The sequence below is a fragment of the Nanorana parkeri genome, unplaced genomic scaffold (assembly GCF_000935625.1).
Source record: "Nanorana parkeri isolate BGI_ZX_2015 unplaced genomic scaffold, ASM93562v1 scaffold1132, whole genome shotgun sequence".
NCBI lineage: Eukaryota > Metazoa > Chordata > Amphibia > Anura > Dicroglossidae > Nanorana > Nanorana parkeri.
Window position 1 is genome coordinate 396,498 of NW_017307400.1, and position 27,135 is coordinate 423,632.

At 44.7% G+C, this 27,135-nt stretch overlaps 1 protein-coding gene across 1 annotated transcript in view; it reads right to left on the bottom strand.

Annotated features, from left to right (window-relative positions):
* MBTPS1 (membrane bound transcription factor peptidase, site 1) overlaps positions 1 to 12,410 on the bottom strand; it is a 37,698-nt gene extending 25,288 nt beyond the window's left edge. Inside the window, exons 1-5 of the mRNA XM_018568059.1 lie at positions 11,969 to 12,410; positions 9,290 to 9,547; positions 3,630 to 3,833; positions 2,543 to 2,653; positions 1,028 to 1,137 (exon numbers count right to left, since the gene is read on the bottom strand). Of these exons, the coding sequence (XP_018423561.1) occupies positions 1,028 to 1,137; positions 2,543 to 2,653; positions 3,630 to 3,833; positions 9,290 to 9,547; positions 11,969 to 12,137 (852 nt within the window). The 5' untranslated portion in view covers positions 12,138 to 12,410. The remainder of the gene's footprint in view (positions 1 to 1,027; positions 1,138 to 2,542; positions 2,654 to 3,629; positions 3,834 to 9,289; positions 9,548 to 11,968) is intronic.
* Between the last annotated feature and the right edge of the window lie 14,725 nt (positions 12,411 to 27,135).

Genomic DNA, 27,135 nt, shown 5'->3' on the forward strand with positions numbered 1-27,135 from the left:
TCCATTGAGAACTTTAGGTCCATCTGCCACTGTGGACTTGTAGTGTCTCCATTCATAGATCCTGTCAAAAGGATGGATGGAAATCGATGACACAGCTGTGTTGAGGGATGTCAGGAAGTAACCATGTTACATCCATATTTACAGTGCAACATGAAAGATGGTACAATAGGTAAAAGTTAGTCTTTAAAAAGAAACTCCAGCTTGTCACTAATGAAACTGACACCTGGAATAGGCACCTGAAGTGCCATGAAGGAAGTTCATTTGAATCCGGCTTTAGCCATGACAATAAATGTATTGAATGTGAATGTGATCAGCTTAATGTAAAACATTACCATCAAGTTTATTTGCAATGGCATTTTAAAAAACGTCTAATTGTTTTTAAAATGATCCAAGTACATACACTCACTGCCCATTATACAGGTTATGCTGTGTAGTAGCAGTTTGTGCTTTATATCTCCTCTTACACAAATACAAGTCTATGCACAAAGCTTTGTCGTGGAGCCACACCACACTATGAACCACCATGCTCTCTCCTATGTTTATCTCACAACTGATTCTTCACAGCAAATATTCAGCAATCATTTAATGACACTGTCTAACAAAGACAGCCGCTAGAAGCAGAAGAGGCCCAAAATAAAAGGTGGCCATATACTGTGCGAATTTCAGCCGCTTCTTGAGGAACCGATCGAAATTTGCACAGTGGATGCTGCTGTCGGCACCCTTTTGGACGGCATCGCTCGATAAGCAGATCGAAGAACTCGGTCAGAAAATATATGCACGAACAGAGTCGGCATATATACGGTGTATAGACATTAATTTATGAAACCTTAGACTGCTACAGAGGGGGAGAGACGTTGGAAAAACCGGTCTAAGCAAAAGCCATCTCAGAGCTTCGGGTGAGGCAAACTTTTTTTATTTATTTGAACATAGACACAAATAAGCACTTAACACGTGCAGTGCGAGGGTAGCCCCACTACAAGGGTTAATAACAAATGTACTGGATTTCTTCTTTAAATGATCTGAGTACCTGGTTATTGGTAAAGACCCGATATATATGGAGCTCAGAGTCTGGAGCAAATCCTTGGCATTCTCTCATGCTAGCAATGACCCCTGCCACAAACGTCCCATGTCCAAGCCCTGTAGAAAAGAGAAAAAAGCCAACGTTTATAGCAGAGTAACAGTTGTGTATCTCTCTCGGTGTAAATAAGGCCTTGCATGCGAGCACATAAATGAGTCTTATGCAGGAAGTACAACAGCACTGAGAAAAATAAATAAATCCTTAAGTCCCCAGAGAGCCCATGCACACCAGGGCAGTTGTGGATCAGCACGATTACTGAGCTGATTTCAAAATGGAGGTTTTGGGCGTTAATTGTTTTCAGCACTGAAACGCAATAAAAAACGCCCAAAACCGCACAGTTCCATTGAAAGCTGTAGGGAAACCGCACTGATCAGCACAGCAAAAATAGTGCACGGAGCAGTTTGGGACGGGGTCGTGCGAACGCATGAATGGTCCCCATAGCAATGTATGGGATCGTTTAGGTTGGCCGAACCGCACCGGTGTGAACAGGCTCTAAACATTCCTAACCTCTAAAAGTAATCCAAACACTTAATCTACCCCCAACCAAAACTTTAACATTTGATCTAACCCTTACCATTAACCAGACTCCTCCATCACCATAAAACAATGCATACGCTGGTCAAATATATAACTTTTTTTTGACAGCAATTTCAGACAGACAGTTTTCAAATCGCAAAAAGGATTGAACAGATCAAAGCGATATACTACCTAGGGTTATACTGTTTATATTTATACCTATATGGCATGGAATGGTAGAGGGTTGCATGATCCTTTGATCATTTTGTTGCATGTTAGTTGAGCCAAGACCGATATTTGGTTTTGTGGAGAGGCTGGAAAATGAATGATTTATGTCTCTCAGAAGTCCCTGGAAGTTTTGTGTCTGGAAACTTACCCCGTGCAAACTCCAGTGCTGCTGTTTGAGGGTGCAAACTCGAGTACAGGGTTTTCTGTTCATATACAGTATACATGCAGCTGCGGCTCCCGAGCTGCACAAATACAGGCGTATTATACGCTGTCTGAAAAGACGTCGGCATACGCCTGTGTGCATGAGCACTTATAAATGTAAACAGAGAGAAGGTGTTCACCGTTTAGCCTCTAGCTAAAGGTCAGTAAGTGAGGGTTTATTTTAAAGCTCAATGGCCAACTGAAGGAGCATGCAGGTAAGGGTGAAAACACGGCTGGCAACTGTAAGGCAGCGGCTTAGCGATGTCAGCCTGCAAAAGTAAGTGCTCCAGGGAAAAAATAAATAAACTCTATTCCATGAGGCCAAATATCAAAACGGATTTTGGTTTTACATATACATTAAACAATAAAGCTCCAGAAATAAATGAGAAACTTGAAAATATTGTTTATCGTGAACTTATTCTAGTCTAGAATACAATCAAATTATTTTCATATCATGATCTTACAAAACAGCAGATGTACAAAAACCCTTTGTGTCTGCTGAACTGGCTTCATACCCACCATCGTCCAAAGTCTTCTCATTGGTCCAGTTAGTTCGTTCTTTTACATTTTTGAAGTGTGGGTGTTTTTCACTTAATCCAGTGTCAAAAACGGCAACTTTAACGTTACTTCCTGATTAAGAAGAAAAATGTAAAAGATATAAATACCACTAAGACAACATTTGTGAAATATTAAATAGAAGTTACACAAAATGCCATTTGGCAATATTCTTCTGCAAAGGATGAACATGTATGTTAAATGCTTAATTTATAACAAAAAAACAACACATTAATGGTACATTTATGTCTGTGGTCTACGACGTTCTGTCTATATTAAAGGGTTCCTCATGATCTCCTCAACAATCAATCTTGTCATTGTTTGCCCAAAAGATTTCCCTTTGCAGAAACATTTGTTTATTTGTGAAGGCAGTAAAACAAAAAAAAACTAAAAAGAAGAAGGATGCATTTGAAGTAACCCATATTACTATATTAAAAACAAACGTCACATTACAATGGCTGGTTGAGGATTTGACAGCTTAGTTCCAGCACTCACATGTGCCGAATACCAAAATAAGTTGTCTAAAATGCAATGCTGAACTCTGAACTGAAGTAAAAAAATGTTATGTTAACAAAGCACTGGATAAAATGGTGAATGATTAGAACCTGTCTAATATTTAATTTAAAGTTACTTTTGGGGTGATTTACACCAGCTTCCTGTCCCACACAGCCTGGGTAGATGTGAATTTGTCACCAGGGAGAATAAAGCTGGGTAACAACAGGAAATTCAATCCGTGGGTGGCCCTATCCCCTGGGCAGAAGTGGATCATTAGATTAACTTTTGCCAAAGGGCCATGCTGGAAAATTGTCAGCCAAATGTTGCTTGCAGCCACTCAGCTACAAGTATTGTTCAGGTATTCTGATAGCAGTTGACAGCTGTCAGAATTTAATGTACACCATGAGCGATTTTTTAATCCCCAGTTATGAAAACAAAAACCAAAAAAAAAAAAAAAAAAAAAAACACAACTGGAGTTGGGCGATAAAGTAACACAACACATGAGTGAGTACTGCAGAAAATGTCTTTATTTGCTAGTACAAATGAAATCACATACCTGTATATCCCAGTTGCCACAGCACATCAGCCTGCAGTGTTTGGGCTACTTGACGTGGGATCGCTCTCAGAAGTCGTCTGCTAGAGTGCCTCCCTGTTGCGTGCCAGAATCCTGAGCTGAGAGACAGGCTGGTCCTTCTGAGTGGACGTGAAGACTGCCATTTCTGACTCCATTTTGTCTCATTGCACGGGGCGGCAGGTTCACCTAACAAGAAAGAAATTGATGCTGTGGTTAAAAATCTTAAATCTGCAAAAACATCCAAACAAAGCCTGAAACACAAACATTTCACAGAGTACTAGTCATAGTACATACAGAAACAGAAGTCATTTTACATTATTTAACCATTTTTATTTGATGTAAACAAACTAGTATAAAAATAACCAAAATACTGTGCAAACACTTATTATACTGAACAATCATATTCATGCTTTCATAACTGGGGAAATAAGAAGGCAAGATAGATTAACAATACACATTTAAAGAGCTTCTACCAGAAGGACTTGTTATGCAAAATGGGAACCTCTACCATTATTATAATAAAGCTAAAGCCTGATTGACAATACACATTCATTTAGTCGTCATACGAATTTTCAACAGCTATTATGTCTTGATTTGAGTATATGATTAAAAATACTTAAAAGAAAGGTCATCTTCAGTGAAAACCTCAAGTCAAAAAGATCAGCAGAATCACAAATATTCAAATCTTGACCTTGCCTGTCAAGTCTAGTTTGGCTATGACGCCGTCCAAGCAGCCTTAGTACTGGTAAATGAGCGCACAAATCAAATAGTAAGCCACACACACAAAGATTGTGACTGGGTTGGAATGTGTGAGCGGTCACGTGGTCACACATTTTAACATGATCCCGCCCAGTTTTTGTGGTGGAATATGTGACTGGCAAAAGGTGAAGAATTCCACGGTTCTCAGCTGTTCCGGGGCAGATCGGCATCGCAGATGGTATGTGCAGGAGAACCGATCTGCCCTGCAACAGCTGATCGTCCTGGAATGTCACTTCTATCTGACTTTGTGGAATGTGCGATAGCAGTCACATTTCAGGACCAATCCGTGATGCCGATCTGCCCTGAGACAGCTGAGAAAGCATTAGAATTCTTCACCTTTTGCCGGTCACATATTCCACTGCCAAAAAACTGGGCAGGATCACGTTAAAATGTGTGACCACGTGACTGGTCACATATTTCAACCCAGTCACAATCTGTGATAGAACACCGGCTGCAATGCAAGGCATTGCGTCCTGGCCGGAATCGGGCTGGAATGCACTGCATCTGGTGTGAACGAGGCCTTAGAGGAACATATGTTCATTAACTTCAACATTTACTAAACTAATCAGTGATCGCTGAGTGTTTGAAGATAATTGGGGACATAGTATGGTTACTATATCCTCAATTATGAATGAATGGGAAGGGATCTACATCACCTCTTGCTCATTCATGATTGTGGTTATAGTAAACATACCAGCTCCAAGCTATGAATGAACAGGAACACTCAGTATAGAGGATTCCTGTTCATGTATAACAGGGGCTGCAGAAAAAGAGATTGAGGACTCTGTGTCCTCAATCTCTTTTTCTATTTTAAAAGTGGAAATATCAGGGGTCTGTTTAGACCCCCAATATTTCCCTGAAGCCCCTAAAAGTAAAAAATAAAAATATTTAATAAAAAAAATGAATACAAAAAAAATATGAAAACATGTCATAAGAATATTTTATACTTATATTCACTACCAGTAGGTAGGATTTGTCACTTGATTACCAGTCTACTCTAACCTGCTCTGTTAGGCAATCCTCAAAAAGCTTAAATTGTTCAATTTACACAGACTGCTGAGTATTAAACTGCCCATACACCTATAGATTATCTGCAGATTTTCTATGGTCAGATGGAAAAAGTGCAGCAGATTCTTCCATCTACACTAAACTGTGTGGATGGAGGAAACTCCCACTGGGCCAAACTTCAGTATCTTGCTAATCGGCCCCACTGGCTCTCCAAATACCTGAAGAATCTGATTGGATGCAGGCATTGTTCGGGTATTTTGAGAGCCAGTGGGGTTCTACAAGTATATACATACCTCTTACCCCTGGTTCTGCAGACATACAGGGCTGTGCTGGGGGTTGTAGCCCTCCAGGCATGTGCTCTGAACCTGACTCACACTTGCACCTTTCTGCAAGCTTCAGGCGTTGGCCGACCTCTCCTGCTGTTTCTTATGCAGCTTCTCGGCCAATCAATCAGTGCTGCCCGAGCAAGGCTTTCCTAAGCTAGTTGCTGTGTCCCCCATTTGTGAGTTACCCTGAATTCCTGGAAGTTTTCCCGTGTACCGAACCTTTGGCTTGTCCTTGGAAATCCCTGTCTACTGGCTGCCCTGTGCTTCCCTTTTGTCCTTGGAAATCCCTGTCTACGGTCTATGCTGTACTTCGCTTGGTCCCTGGAAGTCTTCAGCCTGTCCCTAACCTTTGATTTGTACCCTGTACCTGTTAGGTGAGTTGGGTGGACCTAGGGATTGTGACCTGGGGTCAGCACGCAGCCAAGCCCATCTCCACCATCAGGAGCTCTGGCGAATACCGGCTGGCTCTTAGATTTTAAATCCTGGGGAACCCCTGCCGCATTGCAGCACCCTGCCTTGTATTTCAACTTCCAGCTTTAGCTGACATCCACTGCCTCATTCAGTTCCCCTGCTTGTACTCCAGCTCTGGGAGTCGTCAGCCTACACTGCTTGGACCCTTTTCTCTGAGGGTGCCTGCCAGTGTAGTGGAAAGGGTCCACATACCAGACTCCAGTTCATACCCGTGAGTCCCAATCGATGACGGGGGGCTGGGTCCTATTATTGCACTACAGAGGCTGGTTGCCACCTACTGGGAAGATGCCCTTATGACTTCCCCACTGTGTGACCTGTATACACGTGCCTGCCCCCTTACTATGCAGACATGGGAGGCTTTGCGGTCATGTGAATGTCTAATAAAGCATCCAAACAAAAAGTAAACTATACATATTTTTTTAAAGAATTAAATTAAAGTTTGCAAATTATATTTGCTGTATTAGAATGTACCTTTTCAGTAGTGCACAAATACTTTAACGTTCTGCTATGTTTCCAGTATAAGTAGTAAGTAAAAGGGAAATGTCCCCAAAATGACACGAAAATAGAAACATGACAGGGTTTTTAAATAATCACTACTGTATCCAAAAAAAGTTTTGGCTTTAGATTTGCTTCAAAAGCACCCATGTCATAAGAAGAGAATGGGGCTGAATCACAGAATCAGCATGCAGCAAAAGAAAATGACAGTAATTAGGGATGTCCCGATACTAGTATCGGTGCAGATACAGGACATTTTCACGAGAACTTGTACTCATGAAAATGCCCCGATTCTAAAGGTTGATAACGGTCCTTTACATTTTTAAACACATTCGGCTGTCTGAGGTCCCCTGCTTGCTGGAGAACTCAGGCAGTGGTCTTTGACAGTGTTGGTCCGGCCATACATTGCCGCTTCCTACTTTCCAGCGCCGGCACAGCATAGGACAGCCCCGCACCTGCCTGTACAGCCCGGGAGCCTGGAACCCACCTGCAGAGCCTTGGAGAGACCTGCACGCAGCCCTGTATAATTGTCTTTCATTTGCACTCGGGGGAGGATGATGTAGATCACCAACACTGAGGTGATGGGCAGACAGGAATAGTGTCAATTGGTAGAGCGCTCCAAATGTGGCACCTCCTCTGCTGCCCCCCAACGTGGAACCTCCTCTGCTGCCCCCCCCAACACCCAATGTGAAATGTCCTCTGCTGCCAGCTGGACAATGAGAACGAACAGATGGGTTTTCCCTTCAGAAATGCATTACATGTAAATACATACTTTGCACTTCATGCAGAGATACTCAACCCCTACAATCTAGTATTTTATAGGTGGTAATAAAACAAACAACCTTTATCCCTTATAAAGCCAATTTTAGATAGACCGAGGATCTTACACAGCTTGGCGGAAAGACTAACATACAATGAGAGCAAGCCAAAAGTCAGGAAGAAAAAGAAACGGGAAAATGATTAAACCACTGAAACAAGATTTTCCATCCAGCTATTGATTCCTCTATTTCCCAACTAAAGTGATACACTCTTACATGCACGTTCTGCCTTCCGGCTTTGTCAGGGGTGCCTTCACATTTTTGCTGGGGTTTAGGGGGGACTGTGATGTGAAGGGGGGCTTTTGATGTGAAAGGGGGTTCACCCTTAAAATCCATGTCAGAATCCTGTCCAGGATGAGGGTTTGGCATCGATTTTGAAGCACAGGATGGGTCGATTTGGCTTGGGGTACAAATTTTTTTACATTTTTAAATTTATGTTTTTTACATTTTAGACTGGATTGCCTAAAGAGCTGCATACATAACTTTGATGGACTTACGAATGCGCAGGGGACTTACTGTACAAACAAAGTTGGGATGCTGAAAGGATCCCACATTAGAAACCACAGACAAGGTTTGGGCTTGTAACTTTTGTTTCTAGCTACCTGACAAATACTGTACGTCACTAAGGGTTGGTGTTCATGGGGTTTAGAGGTAAAGTCAATTAAAATCACTTTCAGCATGCAATCTTATCTCAAAAGACAAAATACACAAGCTGATTTTAGTTGAAGAGGAACTGAACTCTGGAAACTGTGCCCACAATAGGCAGATAAAGGGCAAAAGACTAATGACCAGAATGGTCTGCGGTCCCCCTGCAGCTGATCTTTTACCCATTACTGACCTACCATGCCTTTTTCTGCACTGGGATCCAGTGTAGAGGCAGCCATTTTGTTAGAGGAAAGGCTTTTGCTCTTTCATGTCAGAGCCTCCAAAAACAGTAAGCAGTACAATAGTGACATCACCAAATCCCACTTCCTATCTCCTGAGACTAGCTGTAGTCAGGGTCAGCAATGCCTTAACCCCTTCGTGACTGACGACGTACAGTGTACGTCGAATTGCAGATGTAAAGCTATATGGCTGTAAGCTCAGCTCACATACAAACAGCTATACTTTTAATCAATTTGAGCTTTGCTTTTATTCCTCCCATAGTGAATGCATGGTGGACACATGGCAAATGGATGACAAGCACATGTTTAATAAAACGCCAGTGTACGACAGCCCTTAATGTGACTTTCCTTTCTCACACAGGGGCTGATGTATGAAAACTGCACCAAAAGTAATATACCTTAGTACATACAGTAAGCAGTCAGAATCCTTATTTCATTTTCAAACCTGGACTGCAGAACAGTTGGACACCAGGGGCAACGCTAAATTGTTCCTATTGTCTTTAAAGCAGATGTGTGTCTATTGATAAAGATTGCTAAGGTACAGCTAAGAAAGATCTGCTCTTGCTTAGGGGTTTATGGATGTCTGAAGGGAACATGCAACCGTAACAGTCAATTATTGAGACTTAAAATAGACAAATTACTAAGGGGAGTGGAGGTCTGCAGCTTGCGCAGTCAGACCAGGATACAAACTACATGTACTCAAATTTGTAGATGGGCCCAGAATGCCCTGTTGAATATGCATACCCCTGAAATGTTACAAGAACGTAATGTACAGAGCATCAGAGCACAACGTGGGTTTATTATATTGTACTTTAGAAAATATGTCAGATATCCTAGTGCAGCCATCACACAGGCCAAAGCACGGCTTCATAAATACTTACTGTCAGCAAACTTGAGTGAGCGGAAGACACGTTTCTGAGGCGTTACACGCTTGATGTTGGGATGGTCTTCTAATGTCAGCACTCCATCTCTGTGCCCGGTGCGGATCTCAATCAATTCAAAGTCGCTTGGGTAATCGCTGGCTGGGTTGTTCCGTGGTACAATCCTCCAGTCCTCAATACCACTGCTCCTCAACGCACTGCTGATAAACTTGCTTCGTGCATTCGCCGTGAAATAACCATTGAAAGCTACAATGTATTCTAGAAAAGAAAAAGAAAAAAAGAGGGGGAGGTTGTGAAAATTAAGACAGTACTTTTTGGCTATATATTATAATTTACAAACCTAGGTCTATCCAAGGGACCTCACAATGTATGCGTATGCTTTTTTTAGCCCCTTTCTTGCTTTGCTTAACATGTGCTGGTGTTACCAGATAGAAAATAAAAACCCAAAGTGTTGTAGGGTGTGCCACCCAGAGCAGGCCACACACAGTAAAACTACCTGACAGCATGTGTAGTACATTAGTCTATATACAAGATGCAGTATTTCTGTCAGTATAAAAATATACCAGTTGTTTGCCAAGAAGAATTTTAAGGTGTATACTTCCAGGCTGTCATCCTCATTTTGACTTCCCTACTTATCAAGTTACTGACTCAGAACAAGCATGCATCCAGCCAAATGTCATTAAAAGGAGGAGAACTATGGGGTCAGTGTTTTTCCCCATAGTTCTCCTTAGGGTAATGGGAGGACACAAACTAGCGTCCTCCCGTCACCCTAAGCTCAGTATACCACGAGCTACAGCTCACGGTATACTGAAACTAGAAAAAATGGTACATGCATGAATCTATAACCGGCCTTTATAGCAGGGCGCACATTGGGAAGGCTTACAACAATACAAAAACACAAAAATTCCCCAGCCTCAACCTGCCAGCTAGCCTGCAACCAAACAAGTAGCCCGCGGTATACTGAGACGCCGCAGCGGATCCCGACGTAGATGACGGGATCCGCCCAGCTGCGTGAGTGACAGCTGGCTCTGCCTATCTAGAGGTAGAGCCAGCTGTACCCGCCCCGTCCGTTCCGCCAGTCAGCGCTGGCAGATCAGAGCGGCAGAGAGCCGTGACAGGATCGAGAGGTGAGCAAACCTGGTATGTGTTCGCTCACCTCCCGATTTACTGAGCCGACCTGTGACAGTCTCATTGTCACAGGTCGGCTAGAACTATGAGGTGAGTGGAAATAATTTTTGGTTTTAGTCTGACATAATCAGCCAACTAATCGAGTATAAAAATAATCATTAGTTGCAGCCCTAAGCAGGAAACTTTGCTGTCAGAATACCCGAACAGAGTCGGCAGTTCATTGGCTGCTGGCTCTGTAAGTACAAAGATTTTACGAGCGCCTCCTTCGATCAAGGGATGTCGGCCGAAAAGGATGCTGACAGCAGAACCCACCGTGCGAATTTCGGCCGGTTCCTCAAGAACTGCCCAAAATTCACATAGTGTATGGCCAGCTTAAGAACATAAAAATGACTGTTCAGGAATCTAGATTTACATGACGGCATCATCCCAGGGTCAGCATCTTGGATGATGTCTGACTAAGGATAGGCCAACCCTTTGGGGAGAAAATAGTTGAAGGTTCTCCATTAACAATTTAAGGGCAACAAACTAGCCCAGGGAAAGGTTCACTTTCTAAAAGTATACAACAACCTACCAGCAGTTTTCACATTTAAAATTGTGTAAGACATAAGGAGTTACACAAACATGGACAGTTTGCAAAACCTAAAGTTTACTGAAGAATTCTACAAAAAGTGAGTCACTTACACACTGGAGTTTGAAGAAAAAAAAACAAAAAACAACCCTATACATGCACATGAGGATTTTATACAAGCAGAATTCCAAAGGAAAGTAGAAGATGCCATTATGCCCTGCCTGCTTGACCTCAGGCAAGGGAGATAACACGACTTGTTCAGTCACATTGAGGGCACACAAGATCCTCACGTATTTTAGGCTCAGCAGTGCAAAGCTTCACTCCAATTGATGCATGACCTACTTTTGTTAATGTAGCTATTAATAGGTTAAAACCCTGTCACCAACTAAAAACATGTAGATAAAAGCAAAATCAAATCAAGTATTTTAAATACGTATTTGCAGTGATTTTTTTCCTTTAACAGATTATTTTTATTCACTTACAATGGGCCTCTAAACTTGACAAATTTGGCTACTTCAAAAAGTAAATTCCTTAGCATTGTTCCCTCCCTCCTTGTACTTCACAGCCCTCTCCTCTGTAGGGGAACACTACAGTGTGTCACTTAAGTGACAGCTCTGGCTCTGCTGACATTACATCCGAGATGGCGGCCACAGCAGCAGTCTCAGGGCCTTCGGATGTCTACACAAGGAGACTTTTACAGGTAGATAACATACCTAAACTCTGTTAAGTGCACATATATTCTTATAGGAGGACTGTTATTAAAATGAATGGACTCCTACTATAAAATGATCCTTGTATTTATTTGGACCTGAACTGTAAAAATAAAAATCACTTATGTTTTGTGGCATCTGCCTTCACTAGGCTGTAGGTTTCCCTTGGTATACATGTAACAAATGGGACAGCTTGCAAGATTCACTCGTGAGGTTTTCATGTGATCTATAACAACACTTTAAAAGAAGAAAAAAAAAAAAAAAACAACTTACCATGTTTCACAATCATCGAGGAGAACTCCACACTAACGGTAAGATGGGAACACTTATTACAGGACTCAGGCTCATGGGAGGAGTTTCCCGGCTGGGAGCTTTGGTGCTTCTTCAGACACAGTAAGATCACTACCAGCTGCAGCCAAAAACGTGCAAACCTCATGTTCATAAAATACGGTTTGAAAGTAATATGACGAAGTTGCAGCACCGAGAGTTGTGTCTTTGCTCAACAATGTCCAGCCGGGCAACTAAAATTAGTTCTAGAGGCTCAATAAAGTTTGCATGGCAGAGGCCTTTAGCCTGGGTGTGCGGCTTTCATTTCTTTCTGCGTTTCTTCTCCATGGCGGCAGACTCCTTGCTCACTCAGATTGAGGCAAACAAAATCCACGATCCATAACGGAGTTATTAAAAAGCAGAAGAAGTACTCTGAATGCGTTGTCAAAAGTCTAATAATAAAAGAAAAAAAGTTATATCAGTATTAGGTATATAGAACACACCACTACATGAAAAACAAAACAGGCAAATACATTTTCTACATCAGTTGCTTTCTGAAGAGACCACGTCAAAAGGTAGCAACGGCTAATTAAAAAAAATTAAGTCAATAGACCTAACAAAACTGAAGGAAAGTAAAGAGGATGTTTAAATAAATGCTTAGCTCTCGGTACTAAACTGCAGAAGAATTAGAAATGCAGTCTGCTTTTCTATCCTGCAGACTTTCTTTTCCTCCAGTTGTATCAAAAAGCATAATACGGTGTCTGTAGCTAATCTGCTGTAACATGGCCATCATTCATTATGTCTGTAGATTGTTTTTGTTCTTTTAGCTACACTATATTGCCAAAAGTATTGGGACACCCCTCCAAATCATTGGATTCAGGTGTTCTGTGAAATTTTCTGGCTACTTAATATTCCATGGTCAACCGTTAGTGGTATTATAAGAAAGCGGAAGCAACTGGGAACAGCAGCAACTCAGCCACAAAGTGGTAGGCCAGAAAAAATGACAGAGTAGGGTCAGCTCATGCTGAAGCGCAGTGTGCAGAAGTCGCCAACTGTCTGCAGAGTCAATAGCTACAGACCTCCAAACGTTGTGTGGCCTTCAGATTGGCACAACAACAGTGTGTAAGAGCTTCATGGAATGGGTTTCCATGGCAGAACAGCTGCATCCAAGCCTTACATCACCAAGTGCAATGCAAAGCGTCGGATGCAGTGGTGTAAAGCACGCCGCCACTGGACTCTAGAGAAGTGGAGATGTGTTCTCTGGAGTGACTAATCACGCTTCTCTGTCTGGCAATCCAGATGGACGTGTCTGGGTTTGGCGGTCACCAGGAGAACGGTACATGCCTGACTGCATTGTGCCAAGTGTAAAGTTTGGTGGAGGGGGGATTATGGTTCTTAGTTCCAGTGAAGAGAACTCTTAAGGCATCAGCATACCAAGCCATTTTGGACAATTTCATGCTCCCAACTTTGTGGGAACCGTTTGGGGATGGCCCCTTCCTGTTCGAACATGACTGTGCACCAGTGCACAAAGCAAGGTCCATAAAGACATAGATGGGAGAGTTTGGGGTGGAGGAACTTGACTGGCCTGCACAGAGTCCTGACCTCAACCCGATAGAACACCTTTGGGATGAATTAGAGCAAAGACTGAAAGGCAGGCCTTCTCGTCCAACATCAGTACCTGACCTCATAAATGTGCTTCTGGAAGAATGGTCAAACATTCCCATAGACACACTCCTAACCCTTGTGGACGCCTTCCCAGAAGAGTTGAAGCTGTTATAGCTGCAAAGGGTGGGCCAACCCAATATTGAACCCTACGGACTAAGACTGGGATGCCATTAACGTTCATGTAAAGGCAGGCGTCCCAATACTTTTGGCAATATAGTGTATATTTGTTCCAAGTTTTATATATTAAATACAGTTCACTGTCATGCAAAGTACAGCAGGTCGCAAATATACAACATTAATCATAACACTATAAAAAGCTCTATAGCCAAATTTGCCAGAAACTTGCACCTCTGCTAAATGTGTAGTTTGGCTCAGCTTCCAAAGACCCCAATAGAATCCCCATTGAACTTTAACCAAATGACCACACAGTGACCATTCAGCTCAAGTAGCACATTGACCTGTACACAGACAGCAGCAGGTTGTTGAGTTGCTTCTTTGTCATTCGTAAAACAATCCATGTGCTCTGATCCTTGGTCAAAAATACAAGGTTCATAATTGGCAATTAAACAGCCATAAAACTACTGACAAACTGATGGGCAATAACTCATTAAAGGTAATGTATGAATGAGTCACAAGAACAGATCTCGGATCCATAAAAGAGAAACCTTTTCTGGCTTTACTTCACTTTTGGGTCACATCTGCTAATGTACTCCAGTGACCCAAAGTCAGCAGAGAGCAGGCCAATGCCTACTATCAGCTGTCAGTGCAGTACCATAGCTGGGATCCACCCCGGCTGCCTAAAGTCTGGTATACACACTTCTATTTTCTTCATTCAATCTACCAGCCGAACAAAGAAAATAGAACAGATTCCTCTATCAACGCTTACGAGAATTGATCAAGGAATCTCCTGCCGTTTCCTTTGTATTATACCCTCGCTGGCTGCTAGCTCTGTTCAGCCGACAATTTTCCGACATGCTCCTTCGATCAGCTGATCGAGGGATGCCGGTTGGAAAGGTGTCAACAGCGGCACCCACACAGCAGATTTCGGTCGGTTCTTCTGGAACTGGCCGAAATTCAAAGTGTGTATACCCAGCTTAAAAAAAAAAAAAAAAAAAAAAAGAGGAACTTCACCCATATTTTTGAAGTGGCAACAAAAACACCTTTAGAAATGTTTAGTAATGACAATCTACAGTCAGATACTTCTAGATGACTTCTAGATTATATTTTTCTTTTCCTCACCATTCTTCTTACAGTGGCCATGTTAACTAAGGGCAGGTTACTAGCTCTCCCTTTACTTCATGGAACTCTGGCAGATTTGACTAGGACATGTGACCACGCACATCATCTCAGGGGAGGGAAATGACATTCCCTGAGATCTAGTGAGATTACAGATGAGATTTCCCAGCAATGCTCTGCTGATGTAACCTTCCCAGGATGCAACACTTGGGCACATCACTACATCAGTGCAACACTAATGCCCCAGAGGACCAGGAGGTGGAAAAATAATAATTTCAAGTAAAAGAAAAAGATGATTAACTAATGAATGCAAGATGATTTCATATCAGAATGCAGAGTTGCATGCTAATGTAATTTATAGTGAAAGGGAGAATGGTCTGCTTTAAGTGACAGCTGGCTCTGCCTCTCTAGAACCGGAGCCAGCCGTGCCATCCCTCCCGCCTGTGCTTTCAAAATGCGCTGGAGGAAGAGAGAGGGGAGAGAGAATCCCTGTGGGGGGGCAGTGACTGACCTCCACAGGAAGAAGAGACCTGACTGAACAGTGGCTACACGATCACTCAGGTCTCGGTATACACACTTTAAAGGACAAGTGCGGGGAGTGCAAAACATGCGCATCTCGGAGCTTAGAGATCGGTTGAGACAGTGCAGCAAAAACGAAACCGAAATGTAAAAAAATGTCAGGCCGAAACCAAAAATGTTTTTATTTTAACTTTTTCAATTTAAAAAAATATATATTTTATTTAAACACTGCTCTCCTCTGATCTGTGACAGGAGGCTGAGCGGTGTGGGAGGAGACGCCGGCCGCTCACAGCGCTCAGCCGCCTGTGAGAGTTTCTCTCCTCCCCGCTGGGACACGGAGCAGCACCCAGCGGGGAGGAGAGAAAGAATGGATGCACCTCGGTATCGACCAGAAAATGGCACTTTCGGCTTTATGCTAAAAGTGCCATTTTCGGCCGATATAAATCGGTGCATCCCTAATTTTTATTTCTGTCCATTATTTTTGAGATTTGCACAGAGCTGCCAGACAGCGCAGTCAGCCTGGAGACCGGACTTATCTCTGCTGGAGAGAAGTAATACAACTAGGCCTTGAGCATATTTGACCATATTTCCAGCCTGTGGCCAATGAAGAAGCAGATGACTGGTCGCTAGTAATGAAGCTCTTGATCATCAGGTGTGCTTGAGGCAGCACTTGTTCTGCAGATGTGCGCTCTTGTGAGGGATTCTATTCAGGTGGCTAAATAATGTTGAGACTGCAAAAAAGTTCAATTTTCAGTTGAATTTGGGGAAACCACTTGAAACATTCCTTGTGCTGAGCTATGTCGATTGCTTTTAGGTTTGATTTGTTCTTTGCAAACAGCTGAAAGTTTGTATGTTTTGCCAATAAACCTGATTTGCAATGGGGGTTAAATAATTTTGATTACAACTGTATTTCAACTGCAGGCTGCCCTCACAGGGTTATCTAAAAATGAACCTGAATATTATACTTAGGGATGTCCCGATGCCACTTTTTCAGGCCCAAGTACAAGTAACTGATCAGTATTTTCATTGCTTGCATGAAAGAATGGTAGTAGGCCACTTGCTCACCTGTTTTTTGTGAAGCACACTAGGTGGTCTATATATAAATGATTTCACCTAAGATTCACACATTGTTCTTACAGGATACAAGGTCTGGGGAGGAAAGCAGGAAACAAGTTTTCTAAGGTCAGTATTGTACTTCTTTTTAGGTTTTAGTTAGTGACTTTGAATGTGGCGGGGGGTGTCCCAAAGATAGGGGCTAGATCTTTTTAGAAACGGATCCTCGTCATGGACAGAAGTCATCAGAGAAACGATCCCCCAGAACTAGGAGATTGCAATCATTTTTTCACCAAGACATAAAAACACATGTGCGTGAGATTGAGCAGTTTACATTTTTGTACCTCTCAATGTTTTGAGTTTTGACACTGTGTGTGTACTTTGTAAACATACGTTCTTCTGAGCACAGAAAGTCCGCCACAAGCCAGGTGAGTGCTGTATTACTATCTATCTTAGATTTAAGTGACTGCTTCTTACTGAACACAGGTCTATTTTAGACATTTGTAAACATTTGCACAGGGAAACAATCTAGTACACTGAACAGAGGTGTACTTGATATAGCTTTCAAGAGATGTCATCAGGTCTACATGGGTACAAAATGCTTTCAAATCTGTTGCACACAATAGTGTATTATTCCTGACCAAAATTTGAGCCACCCCCCATTTGCAGTGCAATGTACTCCTGTGACCCAAAGTTAGCAGATAGTGAGCTATTGCCCACTATATGCTGCCAACACAGAGCAGCACCGCAGCTGGGAAAGATCCTGACAATATTGTCGGGATCCACCCCACTGCTTAATTGACAGCTGGCTCTGCCTCTGTATAGCCAGAACTAGCTGTGTCAGCCCCCTTCTGTCTGTACCCCCAAAAAGCACTGGAGGAACAGAGAGATGGGAGGAGGGAATCCCAGTGGGGAGTTCTCTGCAGTGAGAAGACTGAGTTGAGCGATCAGTAGTTTGCGATGCCTCAGTTCTCGAGTTATAGAGCCAACGTGTGACAGATTCTGTGTCAAACTCCATCTCAAACTCGTGGGAAGAGTGCATTTTACTCTCCCAATAGTTCACCTTTCAGTAACGGGCGTTTTTTTGTTCGTTTATGTACTGGTTGTGCTAACACGTATTACTATAGTCTTTGAAGGGAGCACGCCAAGGAGGGTGGCTTCATACATACAGTAGGACCACATAGATCGAATGTAGCCACTGTCCTACAGGATGGTGCAGCAGGGGATATTTTAAATGTATTTTTGGCGGTAGTGCTGTGCGACACTGGCATTAGAAGAGGCAAAGAGGACTTCAAATCAAGGTATTGGATATCATTTTTTTTTCAAACTGAGTTTAGTGGCACTTTAAAGTGACATTAAAGTAAAAAATGTTTTCCCCTCCCCCCAACGTTAATGTCAACACTTACCCTAAATGATGTTTCTTAATCCGATCTTCTTTCTTGTCCTTTTCTCATGTCCCTCCAGCGGTGCGGCGGGTCTCCGATCCAGCGCTGACTCCTCTGGGCTTGCTGGCACTTCCTGTCCTCATGCGGGTGCACGCATCCATAGACTTACCTCGTGTCTCTCCTCGTGTCCCGGACAAAAATGTGATCTGCGCATGCGCCCGCCCCAAGATGCTTTGCGGCCACCCAAGATTTTTCACATTTTCGTACGGGAGCGCGCGGGGAGGACACGGGTAGGTATTAACCCTTTTCAAAGCGGTTATTTATTTTTACGCTTTTTGCATATATCTACTGCTTACTAGCAGTAGATATATGCAAAAACACGCGATACTTTAATTATCCTTTAAGCCACAGCATCCTGCAAATGTGAACAAAAGAAAGAGTCACCCGAGATAACTCAGAGAAGCCCAAGGAACACTATCATTCCATGTGCCAAGCTTGACCTCACAACCACAACGATGGGCACAATTCCTTACTCTCTGACCTTAATGGGGCAAAATTCCTCCCACTATGGGGCATTATTCCTATTTTCCTCCCACGCTGACCATCAATGGGGCACAATTCCGCCCACTATGGAGCACTGTTCATAATTTCCTCCCACTCTAACCATTAAGCGGGCACTATTCCTAGTTTCCCCCCCCACTCTGACCATTGATGGGGCACGATTCCTCCCACTATGGGACATTATTCCTAATTTCCTCCCATTCTGACCATCAATGGGGCACAATTCCTCCCACTATGGGGCATTAATCCTAATTTCCTCCCAGTCTGACCATCAATGGGGCACAATTCCTCCCACTATGGGGCATTAATCCTAATTTCCTCCCAGTCTGACCATCAATGGGGCACAATTCCTCCCACTGTGGGGCATTATTCCTAATTTCCTCCCAGTCTGACCATCAATGGGGCACAATTCCTCCCACTATGGGGCATTATTCCTAATTCCAATGACCACACAAGCTGGGTAATATCTTTACACCTACTGACCACCAACCCTGGGGTAGTATTACTACCACCGAGCCGGAGGCATTTCCTACTCCCAATGGCCACAGTCTGGCCCTCCTAAAGTCTGGAGAACACTGAACTGGCCCTTTATTTAGAAAGTCTGGGACCGCGGTATGTAGCGTCACAATTTCAGTGCGGTCTTTTTTCTCATTTATACCTTGGAATACAGAGCCTCCGATCTCCCCCAAAGTGTCATCAGAGATAATGAACAGCAGCCAAAAGTTAGAAAATAAAGTGCACTCGGACTCCTCCATGAATGCATGGGATAGTCACAGGGGTCTCTTAAAGAAGTTCAGTTGGCATTAACAATTAAGTAATATAAGATGTAAAAAAAGAAAGATAAAAAAAAGGATTTTTGGTATTGGTGGTGAGCGCAGCAAAGCAGATATAATTCTAAAAACCAATATTACTGGAGTGTGACAATGTCCCTGGAATGAAGCAGACGGCACCCACGGGGCAGCAATAGATGAAGTCTACCGACATGCGATATAAACAATGCAAGTCTCAGTGCATGCAGCCACAGGTGAGGCTGGTACACAGGCCCGGCACCGACCTACCATGACACACAGGGCACGGCACTCACCTCCCTTCACACAGCTCCGGGTCACTCACTAACACCCGCTGCGCCTCACAATTCCTCCGGCAGCCGCTCACTTACGCTACAGCCATGTTTTGCTATTTCTTTTTCGCCCGTGCTCGGAGTGACGTCACCGGAAAAGGACTGGAGTGCTTGACTTTTTTTTCTCCAACAATGAAAACTTTATTTATAAACGACAAAGAAACAGCACGGTTAACACCAAAATTCCAAACCCCGATTTTGGAATAAAGTACTTCTGCCATTCTTCTGTCTCTACTGTGCTTGCTTTAGGTGGGCGCACGGGCATGTTGAAATAATGATGTCTACTTCCTGTCAAAAAGAACTAATGTTATGGTCCCTAAAGTGCTTCAGTTTATACACATTTAGACGCATAAGGCCCCATTCACACCTGAGCGTAGAGGGAATGCGTGTTGCATTCATGCGCATTTGTGCGCACTTGATTTCCATGTTTGCCGCGTGTCCCTATTGATTTCAACATATTGCAACATGCGTTCTGCATTTCCGCAGACATGGAGGAAAAACGTTTACCCAGCCGTGTTCGGGGTGCCACTAACTGGTAATGGCACAGCAAGTTCCATTTGCATTTCTTACGTGTTCCGCAAGCGCACATACACAACACCCTCCGGTGTGAATGGAGATGAAACATCCATAAAATGTTCACATGTGTAAAATTCTTCTTCCGTTCCTCTACAGGATTTTTCACAAAAGGGTGAAGTTTGGAGAAGGGAGGAGAAGTGAACAATTTAGGCCAAAATAGCTGATTTGGAAGAATTCTTCCATGCAGCTCACTTTCCAGTTCAGCTAAGTTGTCCTAGATTGTTCACTTCTCCTCCCTTCTCCAAACTCCTCACCCTTTAGTGAAAAACTCTGCTAGTTTTCAGTTCCAGCATGTAAGCATGTACATGCATTTAGGGCTCTTGCACACAGGTGCCACTATCTTCTGTTCCATCTGTAAAAAAATAAGTCAAGGCAACTGCACTTGCTGTTGAAAAATACAGCAAGTCCAGTTGCCTTAACTTATTTTTTACAGGTATACCATGACCTGGATGAATGAGAACCTTCACATGTAAGTAGATGGAGAGACCCTCCGCACTCCTCACAGCAGTCCCGGCCAGATATGAAAAAAGTGGTGCTCGCAGTGATGAGATACCACGGATGGTGCCGTGCAAACACAGGAAAGTCAGGAAATCACTAGCACTCAGTAGTAAAGATAAATATGTCCCTTTTATTGGACAGAAAGTGTCACAGATATCCAAATAAACCGACGTTTCGGGACCGCGCAGGGTCCCTTCAAGGCAGAAAGATGTGACACATCTTTGGTCACATCTTTCTGCCTTGAGGAAGGCACCCTGCGCGGTCCCGAAACGTCGGTTTATTTGGATGTCTGTGACGCTTTCTGTCCAATAAAAGGGACATATTTATCTTTACTACTGAGTGCTGGTGATTTCCTGACTTTCCTGAGAACCTTCACAGACATCTTCTGTTCCCTTTTCAGGTGGACTGCTGACCAGTCTGCTGAACCTAAAGAAGGGTATGGCTGTTCCCTCTTGGTGAATTATATGATCTACCACAGTCATGTTCCCTCATAGGATTTTTGAACTTAGCCTCCTTTTCTTAGAGTCCATTGAGTAACACATAGGGAATAATATATGGTTAGGTTATATTGCTGCCTATAAGAGGAGTGGACACTGGCAAACAAAAAAAAACTGCAGGTCAGCTCAGGATAACCCCTTCTACCGAGGAGCCCGTGTACCGATCGGGCTCCTCAGCGGCCACGGACGGCGGCTCCCTCCCCTTTCAGCTGCTTTAGGCTGGGAGGGAGACTGCACACGATTGGCTGGAAGCATAGTTATGCTGCGCAGGACCAAAAGGCAGGACATGCAGGTAACTTTACTGCTCCCCTCCCGACCCCCCACCACCAAGAGAGTAAGAGAAGAGGGCACAGCACCTGAAGAAGGAAGAAAAAAATGTCACTGTAAGTACCTGTTCTTTCTGCGTGACTTCTGCACTGCGTACATACTGACCTCTACATTACACCGCTGGCCTCAGCACTGCGTACATTCTGACCTCTACATTACACCGCTGACGTCTGCACTGCGTACATACTGACCTCTGCTCTGCGTTATATACTGACCTCTGCACTGCTTACATACTGACCTCTACATTACACCGCTGGCCTCTGCCCTGCGTACATACTGACCTCTAAATTATACCGCTAACCTCTGCACTGCGTACATAGTGACCTCTGATCTCTATATTACACCGCTGACCTCTGCACTGCGTACATACTGACATCTTTATTACAACACTGACCTCTGCACTGCGTACATACTGACCTCTACATTACACCACTGGCCTCTGCACTGCGTACATACTGGCCTCACCATTACACTGCTGACCTCTGCTCTGTGTTACATACTGACCTCTGCACTGTTACATACTGACCTCTGCACTGTTACATACTGACCTCTACATTACACCGCTGACCTCTGCACTGCGTTACACACTGACCTCTACATTACACTGTGGGCCTCTGCACTGCGTACATACTAACATCTAGATTATAACACTAACCTCTGCACTGCGTACATAGTGACCTCTGATCTCTATATTACACCGCTGTCCTCGGCACTGCATTACATAATGACCTCTTTATTACACCGCTGACCTCTACATTACACCGCTGACCTCTGCACTGCGTTACATACTGACCTCTACATTACACCACTGACCTCTACTTTACACTACTGACTTCTGCACTGTGCATTAGACCGCTGACCTCTGCACTGTGCGTCACATCGCTGAACTCTGTACTGTGCGTTATTGCTGACCTCTTTATTGTGCATCATTCCACTGACATCTGTACTCTGCATTACCCCGCTGGCCTCTGTACTATGCATCGCACTGCTGAACACTGTAATGTGCGTTATACCACTGACCTCTGTACTATGCATCACACTGTGTTGTACTTGCACCATGGGCTAAAAGTTGTGAGTCAGCCCCTGCCTCAGTCTGAATAAATTAACCAGCTGCTATAGGAGTCTCACTTTTGGAAGTAAAATTTAAGGTAGTATTAACCTCTCAAACTTAATTCATAAATAAATCTAGACCAAACAAATATAGAAAAGTCTAACCTTAACTTTTTTTCCCCCCAAGTACTTACAATCACCATATTTCCGAAGAGCTCCAGCTCTCTCAGCTCTGCTTTCAAGAACTTCCTGACAGGTAGAAGATCACAAAGGACACTACAGTCTCCAGCAGCTAACCATCTACTAGCTTGGAGAAGGAAAAAAGGAGCAGCTGGGAGCAGGAGAGTGTCTTGCCTTGCTGTTCCTGTGCCTTTGTGGAGACACACACAGCTTATTAGCACACATAAAGGGTGGCTCAATAGGACCCTGCAAGGCAAAGCAGCCATCCTGAAACAGGATATCAGGGCAGGAGTTCAGGGGGGATCAACTGATTCTGGGAGGAAGCTACAACTTTTAAACATCAAGGAGCTGCATCTATCATATGAATTCTTTAGCTCAAAACCTTTTGACTTTGGACTCTGGAGGTCGCCTTTTAGGACAGCTCCGCGGCTCACCCAGGCAAATACCGGCATAGCACGGAGCATCCCGCTCCCCAACCTCTCCACCTGACCTTATCAGGTAACGGATACCCTGCAGCAGCGGAAGATGTCTGTCTCAGGCGCCCGAAACCCCCAGAAGGGTAAACAACAGCCGATTGAGGAGGCGATGGCCCGGGCCTCAGCTAAGATGGCGCCGCAAACCTGCGCTCACGTGACACAGGCCCGCTGAGCCTCGGTCTCTAGCAGCGAGATGGAGGAGGGAGACTGGGACACACATGAGGGGGATCGCCCCCGGAGCCGCTCGCAATCCGCGCTGCTGCAGCGCTTTGATGTTATGCTGCAAAAAGCGCTCCAATCCACCTCCAAACAAATAACTGATAAACTGCTGAAGGAAATTAGGGACATAGGGCACCGCACAGCAGCCCTGGAAGACCGGTGTGATGACATTAAGGCCGACCTATCCTCAGTCACTGATGTCGTTGTCAACCTTCGTGAGGAAAATTCACAGCTCCTGTCTAAATTGGAGGACATGGAGAATAGATCCCGCAGATCTAACCTCCGCATCCGGGGGCTCCCGGAACATATTGTTGATCTGTTCTCCTCGACCACGGCACTCTTCCAGGAGTTGGCCCCTGACATCCCAATTGACCGTTTGGAGATTGAAAGAACCCACCGGGGCACTGAACCGCAAACGACAAGATGGGCCCCCCCGCGACATTTGGTGAAGCTCCACTTTTATCGCACGAAGGAGGCTCTAGTAGCAGCAGCCAGGGCCAAGGAGTCACTAGGCCCACTGACCTTCCAGGGCCATGAGTACCAACTCTTTACGGATCTGGCCCCCACAACCATCGCTAAACGACGCTCTCTTCGCCCATGCCTCGAGGTACTCACCAAGCACCGCATCCAATACAAGTGGGGATTCCCCTTCCGACTGCTCTTCTCGCATGGGGGCAGGCAGCACTCCAGCGTCACCCTGGAAGAGACCCAAGCAAAACTGGCCAACCTGGGCCTTATGGACCCCCCGGCTGCATCTACAGACCCACGACACTCGTCCACTTCCTCCACCAAGAGGTCTCGTAGCGACTCTGACCAAAACCACTCTGGAGACTCCCGCGGCCCAGCTGTGAAAATGACCACCAAGAATTCTGCTCCACGCTGAAGGGACACCATCTTAAGCCGTACCCCACGACCCCTTTAACCCAGACTGAGGAGAAACCCAGCCGACCCATACGGCTTCTTCCGGGCCCCTCCACCTCACCCTCTGAACTCTCCTCCTATTGCCGAACCCATGGCCTTTACTGTCACTCTGGGTGACCGCCAAGAAGGCGCCGGCAGCAAGAACTCTTCCAGACCACGATGCCTTGAACGGTCCTGAAATGTCTCCAATATGGGCCCCTTTTTCTTTTATATACTATATCCTTTTACTAGTCATGAGATCAAGCATTGTAGTAGTTATTCACAGCTTTATTCATGTGGCCCACTCCATGCAACTGCACTTGCCCCGGGTACCATTGTTCCCGATATGCGGCCTTTGCGCTAGCTTCTGCCTCCAGGAAGTGGACCGGCGCCACGTCTCTCCCCCACCTCACAATGTGTCTCTAGGGTGACCTCTCCAGACAAACAACCTCTAGCATGTCAGCCCACTTTCATGCATCACATATCGGGTGTAACAGCCCTGTCGCTCTCTCCCCCTGGGCTAAGCCCGAACCACTTGGAGCAGGGTAATCCCCGTTAGGAGAGCACTATTTTGTCCCTTCATGTCCCAGACCACCTGGATCCTCATATCCCCAAAGCACCGTTATGCCTGTTAGTGCGCTATAAGTTGATAAGTTAATGTTGTTCGGTTACCAGATTACTATGCAAAGTTTGCAGGAATTGTTGTTTTTCTAAATTTTGCCTGGGTGAGCAAGTCACTGTGCTCCCCACTTCTTGGACTCCTTGGGTAGTTGGTGCTCCTTTGGACCCTACTGCCCAATGAACCAGGATAGTTGTGGATTTATTCCACCTCAGGTTCTAGTAGTTGTCTTTATGTTAGTTGTCTGTTGTCCTATGTTCTCCCCGCCCTCCTGTTTCCACCCTTCCTCCCGTTTCTCTCTCCCACAAGCTACTCTCAAGCCTACTATCTCGGACTGCTTGTCGGTGTGGCTGCAGCGCTTGCGGAATCCCTTCAAACTTGGATCGGGTGAGTGTCATTGGCATGACCGCTGTGAGATCCCCCATGTCTCTTAAACTGTTGAGCCTGAATGTGCAGGGCCTAAATTCCCCCAATAAACGGACCAAAGCCTTCAGATATTTTTAGATCCATCCACGCCAATGTCATCTTCCTCCAGGAGACCCACTTTTCCCGAACATCCTGCCCTAAATACTTCTCCTCCCAATTCCCCACAATTTATATGGCTAATGACTCCTGCAAACGGAAAGGGGTTCTAATAGGCTTCCGCAGGTCCGTCAATTTCGTATGCCACTCAGAGACCCGTGATCCCCTGAGTCGATACCTGATCTTGACCGGCCTCCTGGACGATAGTGAAATTACATTGGTCACCTATTATGCCCCCAATGTAGACCAGGTTGCCTTCTTCAGGGACCTGCTCGTTAGAGTGCACACGCGGTCGACGGGAACAGTCATTATGTGTGGTGATTCCAACATAGTACTGTTCCCTCACCAAGACAAGTCTAAAACAACACCAGCCTGCTTGCACATGGCGAAACCCTTTAGAGATTTATTGGCTTCCTACTCCATGGTAGACAGCTGGAGGGAAGTCAATCCACAAAAAATTGACTACACGCACTATTCCCACCCACACCATGTCTTCTCCAGAATAGACCACATTTTTACTAATAAATCACTGACACCTCATATACTTAATTCCAAAATTCTGCCTATTCCCTGGTCCGATCACTCGGCCGTCACCGTGATCCTTCCCTCCCAGCTCCCGACCTCCCGCTCCCAGACCTGGACGCTAAATGACTCCCTTTTAGCGGACCCTCCCTCTAAAATGTTGATAGAATCTTATATAGCAGAATATATAGCCCTCAACCGTACCCCAGATGTTTCCCCTGTCACTCTGTGGGAAGCACACAAACCGGTCCTTCGGGGTCGAATTATCCAACTGTCCTCTATGCTTAAAAAAGAACGCTTACAAAGACTGACGCAGCTGGAAAGTGAATTTTACACCTGCTCCCAGAATTTTACCCTAGACCCATCTCATAAGACTAAATTAGAGTCTGCCCGTCAGGCTCTCAACCTCCTGCTGACGGACCACGCCGCTAAACAGCTCCACCGTACTGCGCATAAATTCTATTTAAAAGGCAGCAAGGCAGACTCCCTTTTAGCTACCAAACTTAGACGTTTAGACCCTTCGTTCAAACCTATTAAGCTCCGCACTCCCGCTGGCACCCACACCTGTAACCCAATGACCATCTTAGATATATTCCAGCGCCACCTATCTGACTTATACTCGTCCCAAGGCCACTTCTCCACAGAACAGGCGGACAAATTCTTTGAGGGGCTCGACCTACCCCACCTCTCGGAGTCCCAAGTGGCCTCCTTTGAGGAACCCATCACGGAGGAAGAGGTTGGTCAGGCGATAGCCACTCTTTCCCGGGGCAAACGCCCTGGTCAAGATGGCTTCACAGCAGGGTACTATGTGGCTTTCAAAGACCTCTTGATCCCACTCTTAACCTCTTCATTTAACTCTTTACGGAGGGGCCAGACCCTGGGTCAGGATTCCCTTACCGCCTTGATCTGCATGATCCCCAAGCCAGCCTCGGACCATACTAACCCTTCCAACTACAGACCCATCTCTTTACTTAATGTGGACATTAAGTTGTTAGCTAAAGTCCTGGCCAACCGCCTTAACAAAATGATAGGCCAGATCATTTCAAATGACCAAGTGGGCTTTATCCCCACTAGACAGGCTAGTGACAACATTCGGAGAATCACCCTTCTGTCCCATATAGCAACCACCAAGAAAATTCCCTCCATGCTTCTTTCTCTCGATATTAGGAAAGCGTTTGATAGTGTATCCTGGCCCTACCTGTTTCATACCCTCCGACACTGGGGCTTCGGAAACTTTTTCCTGACTTG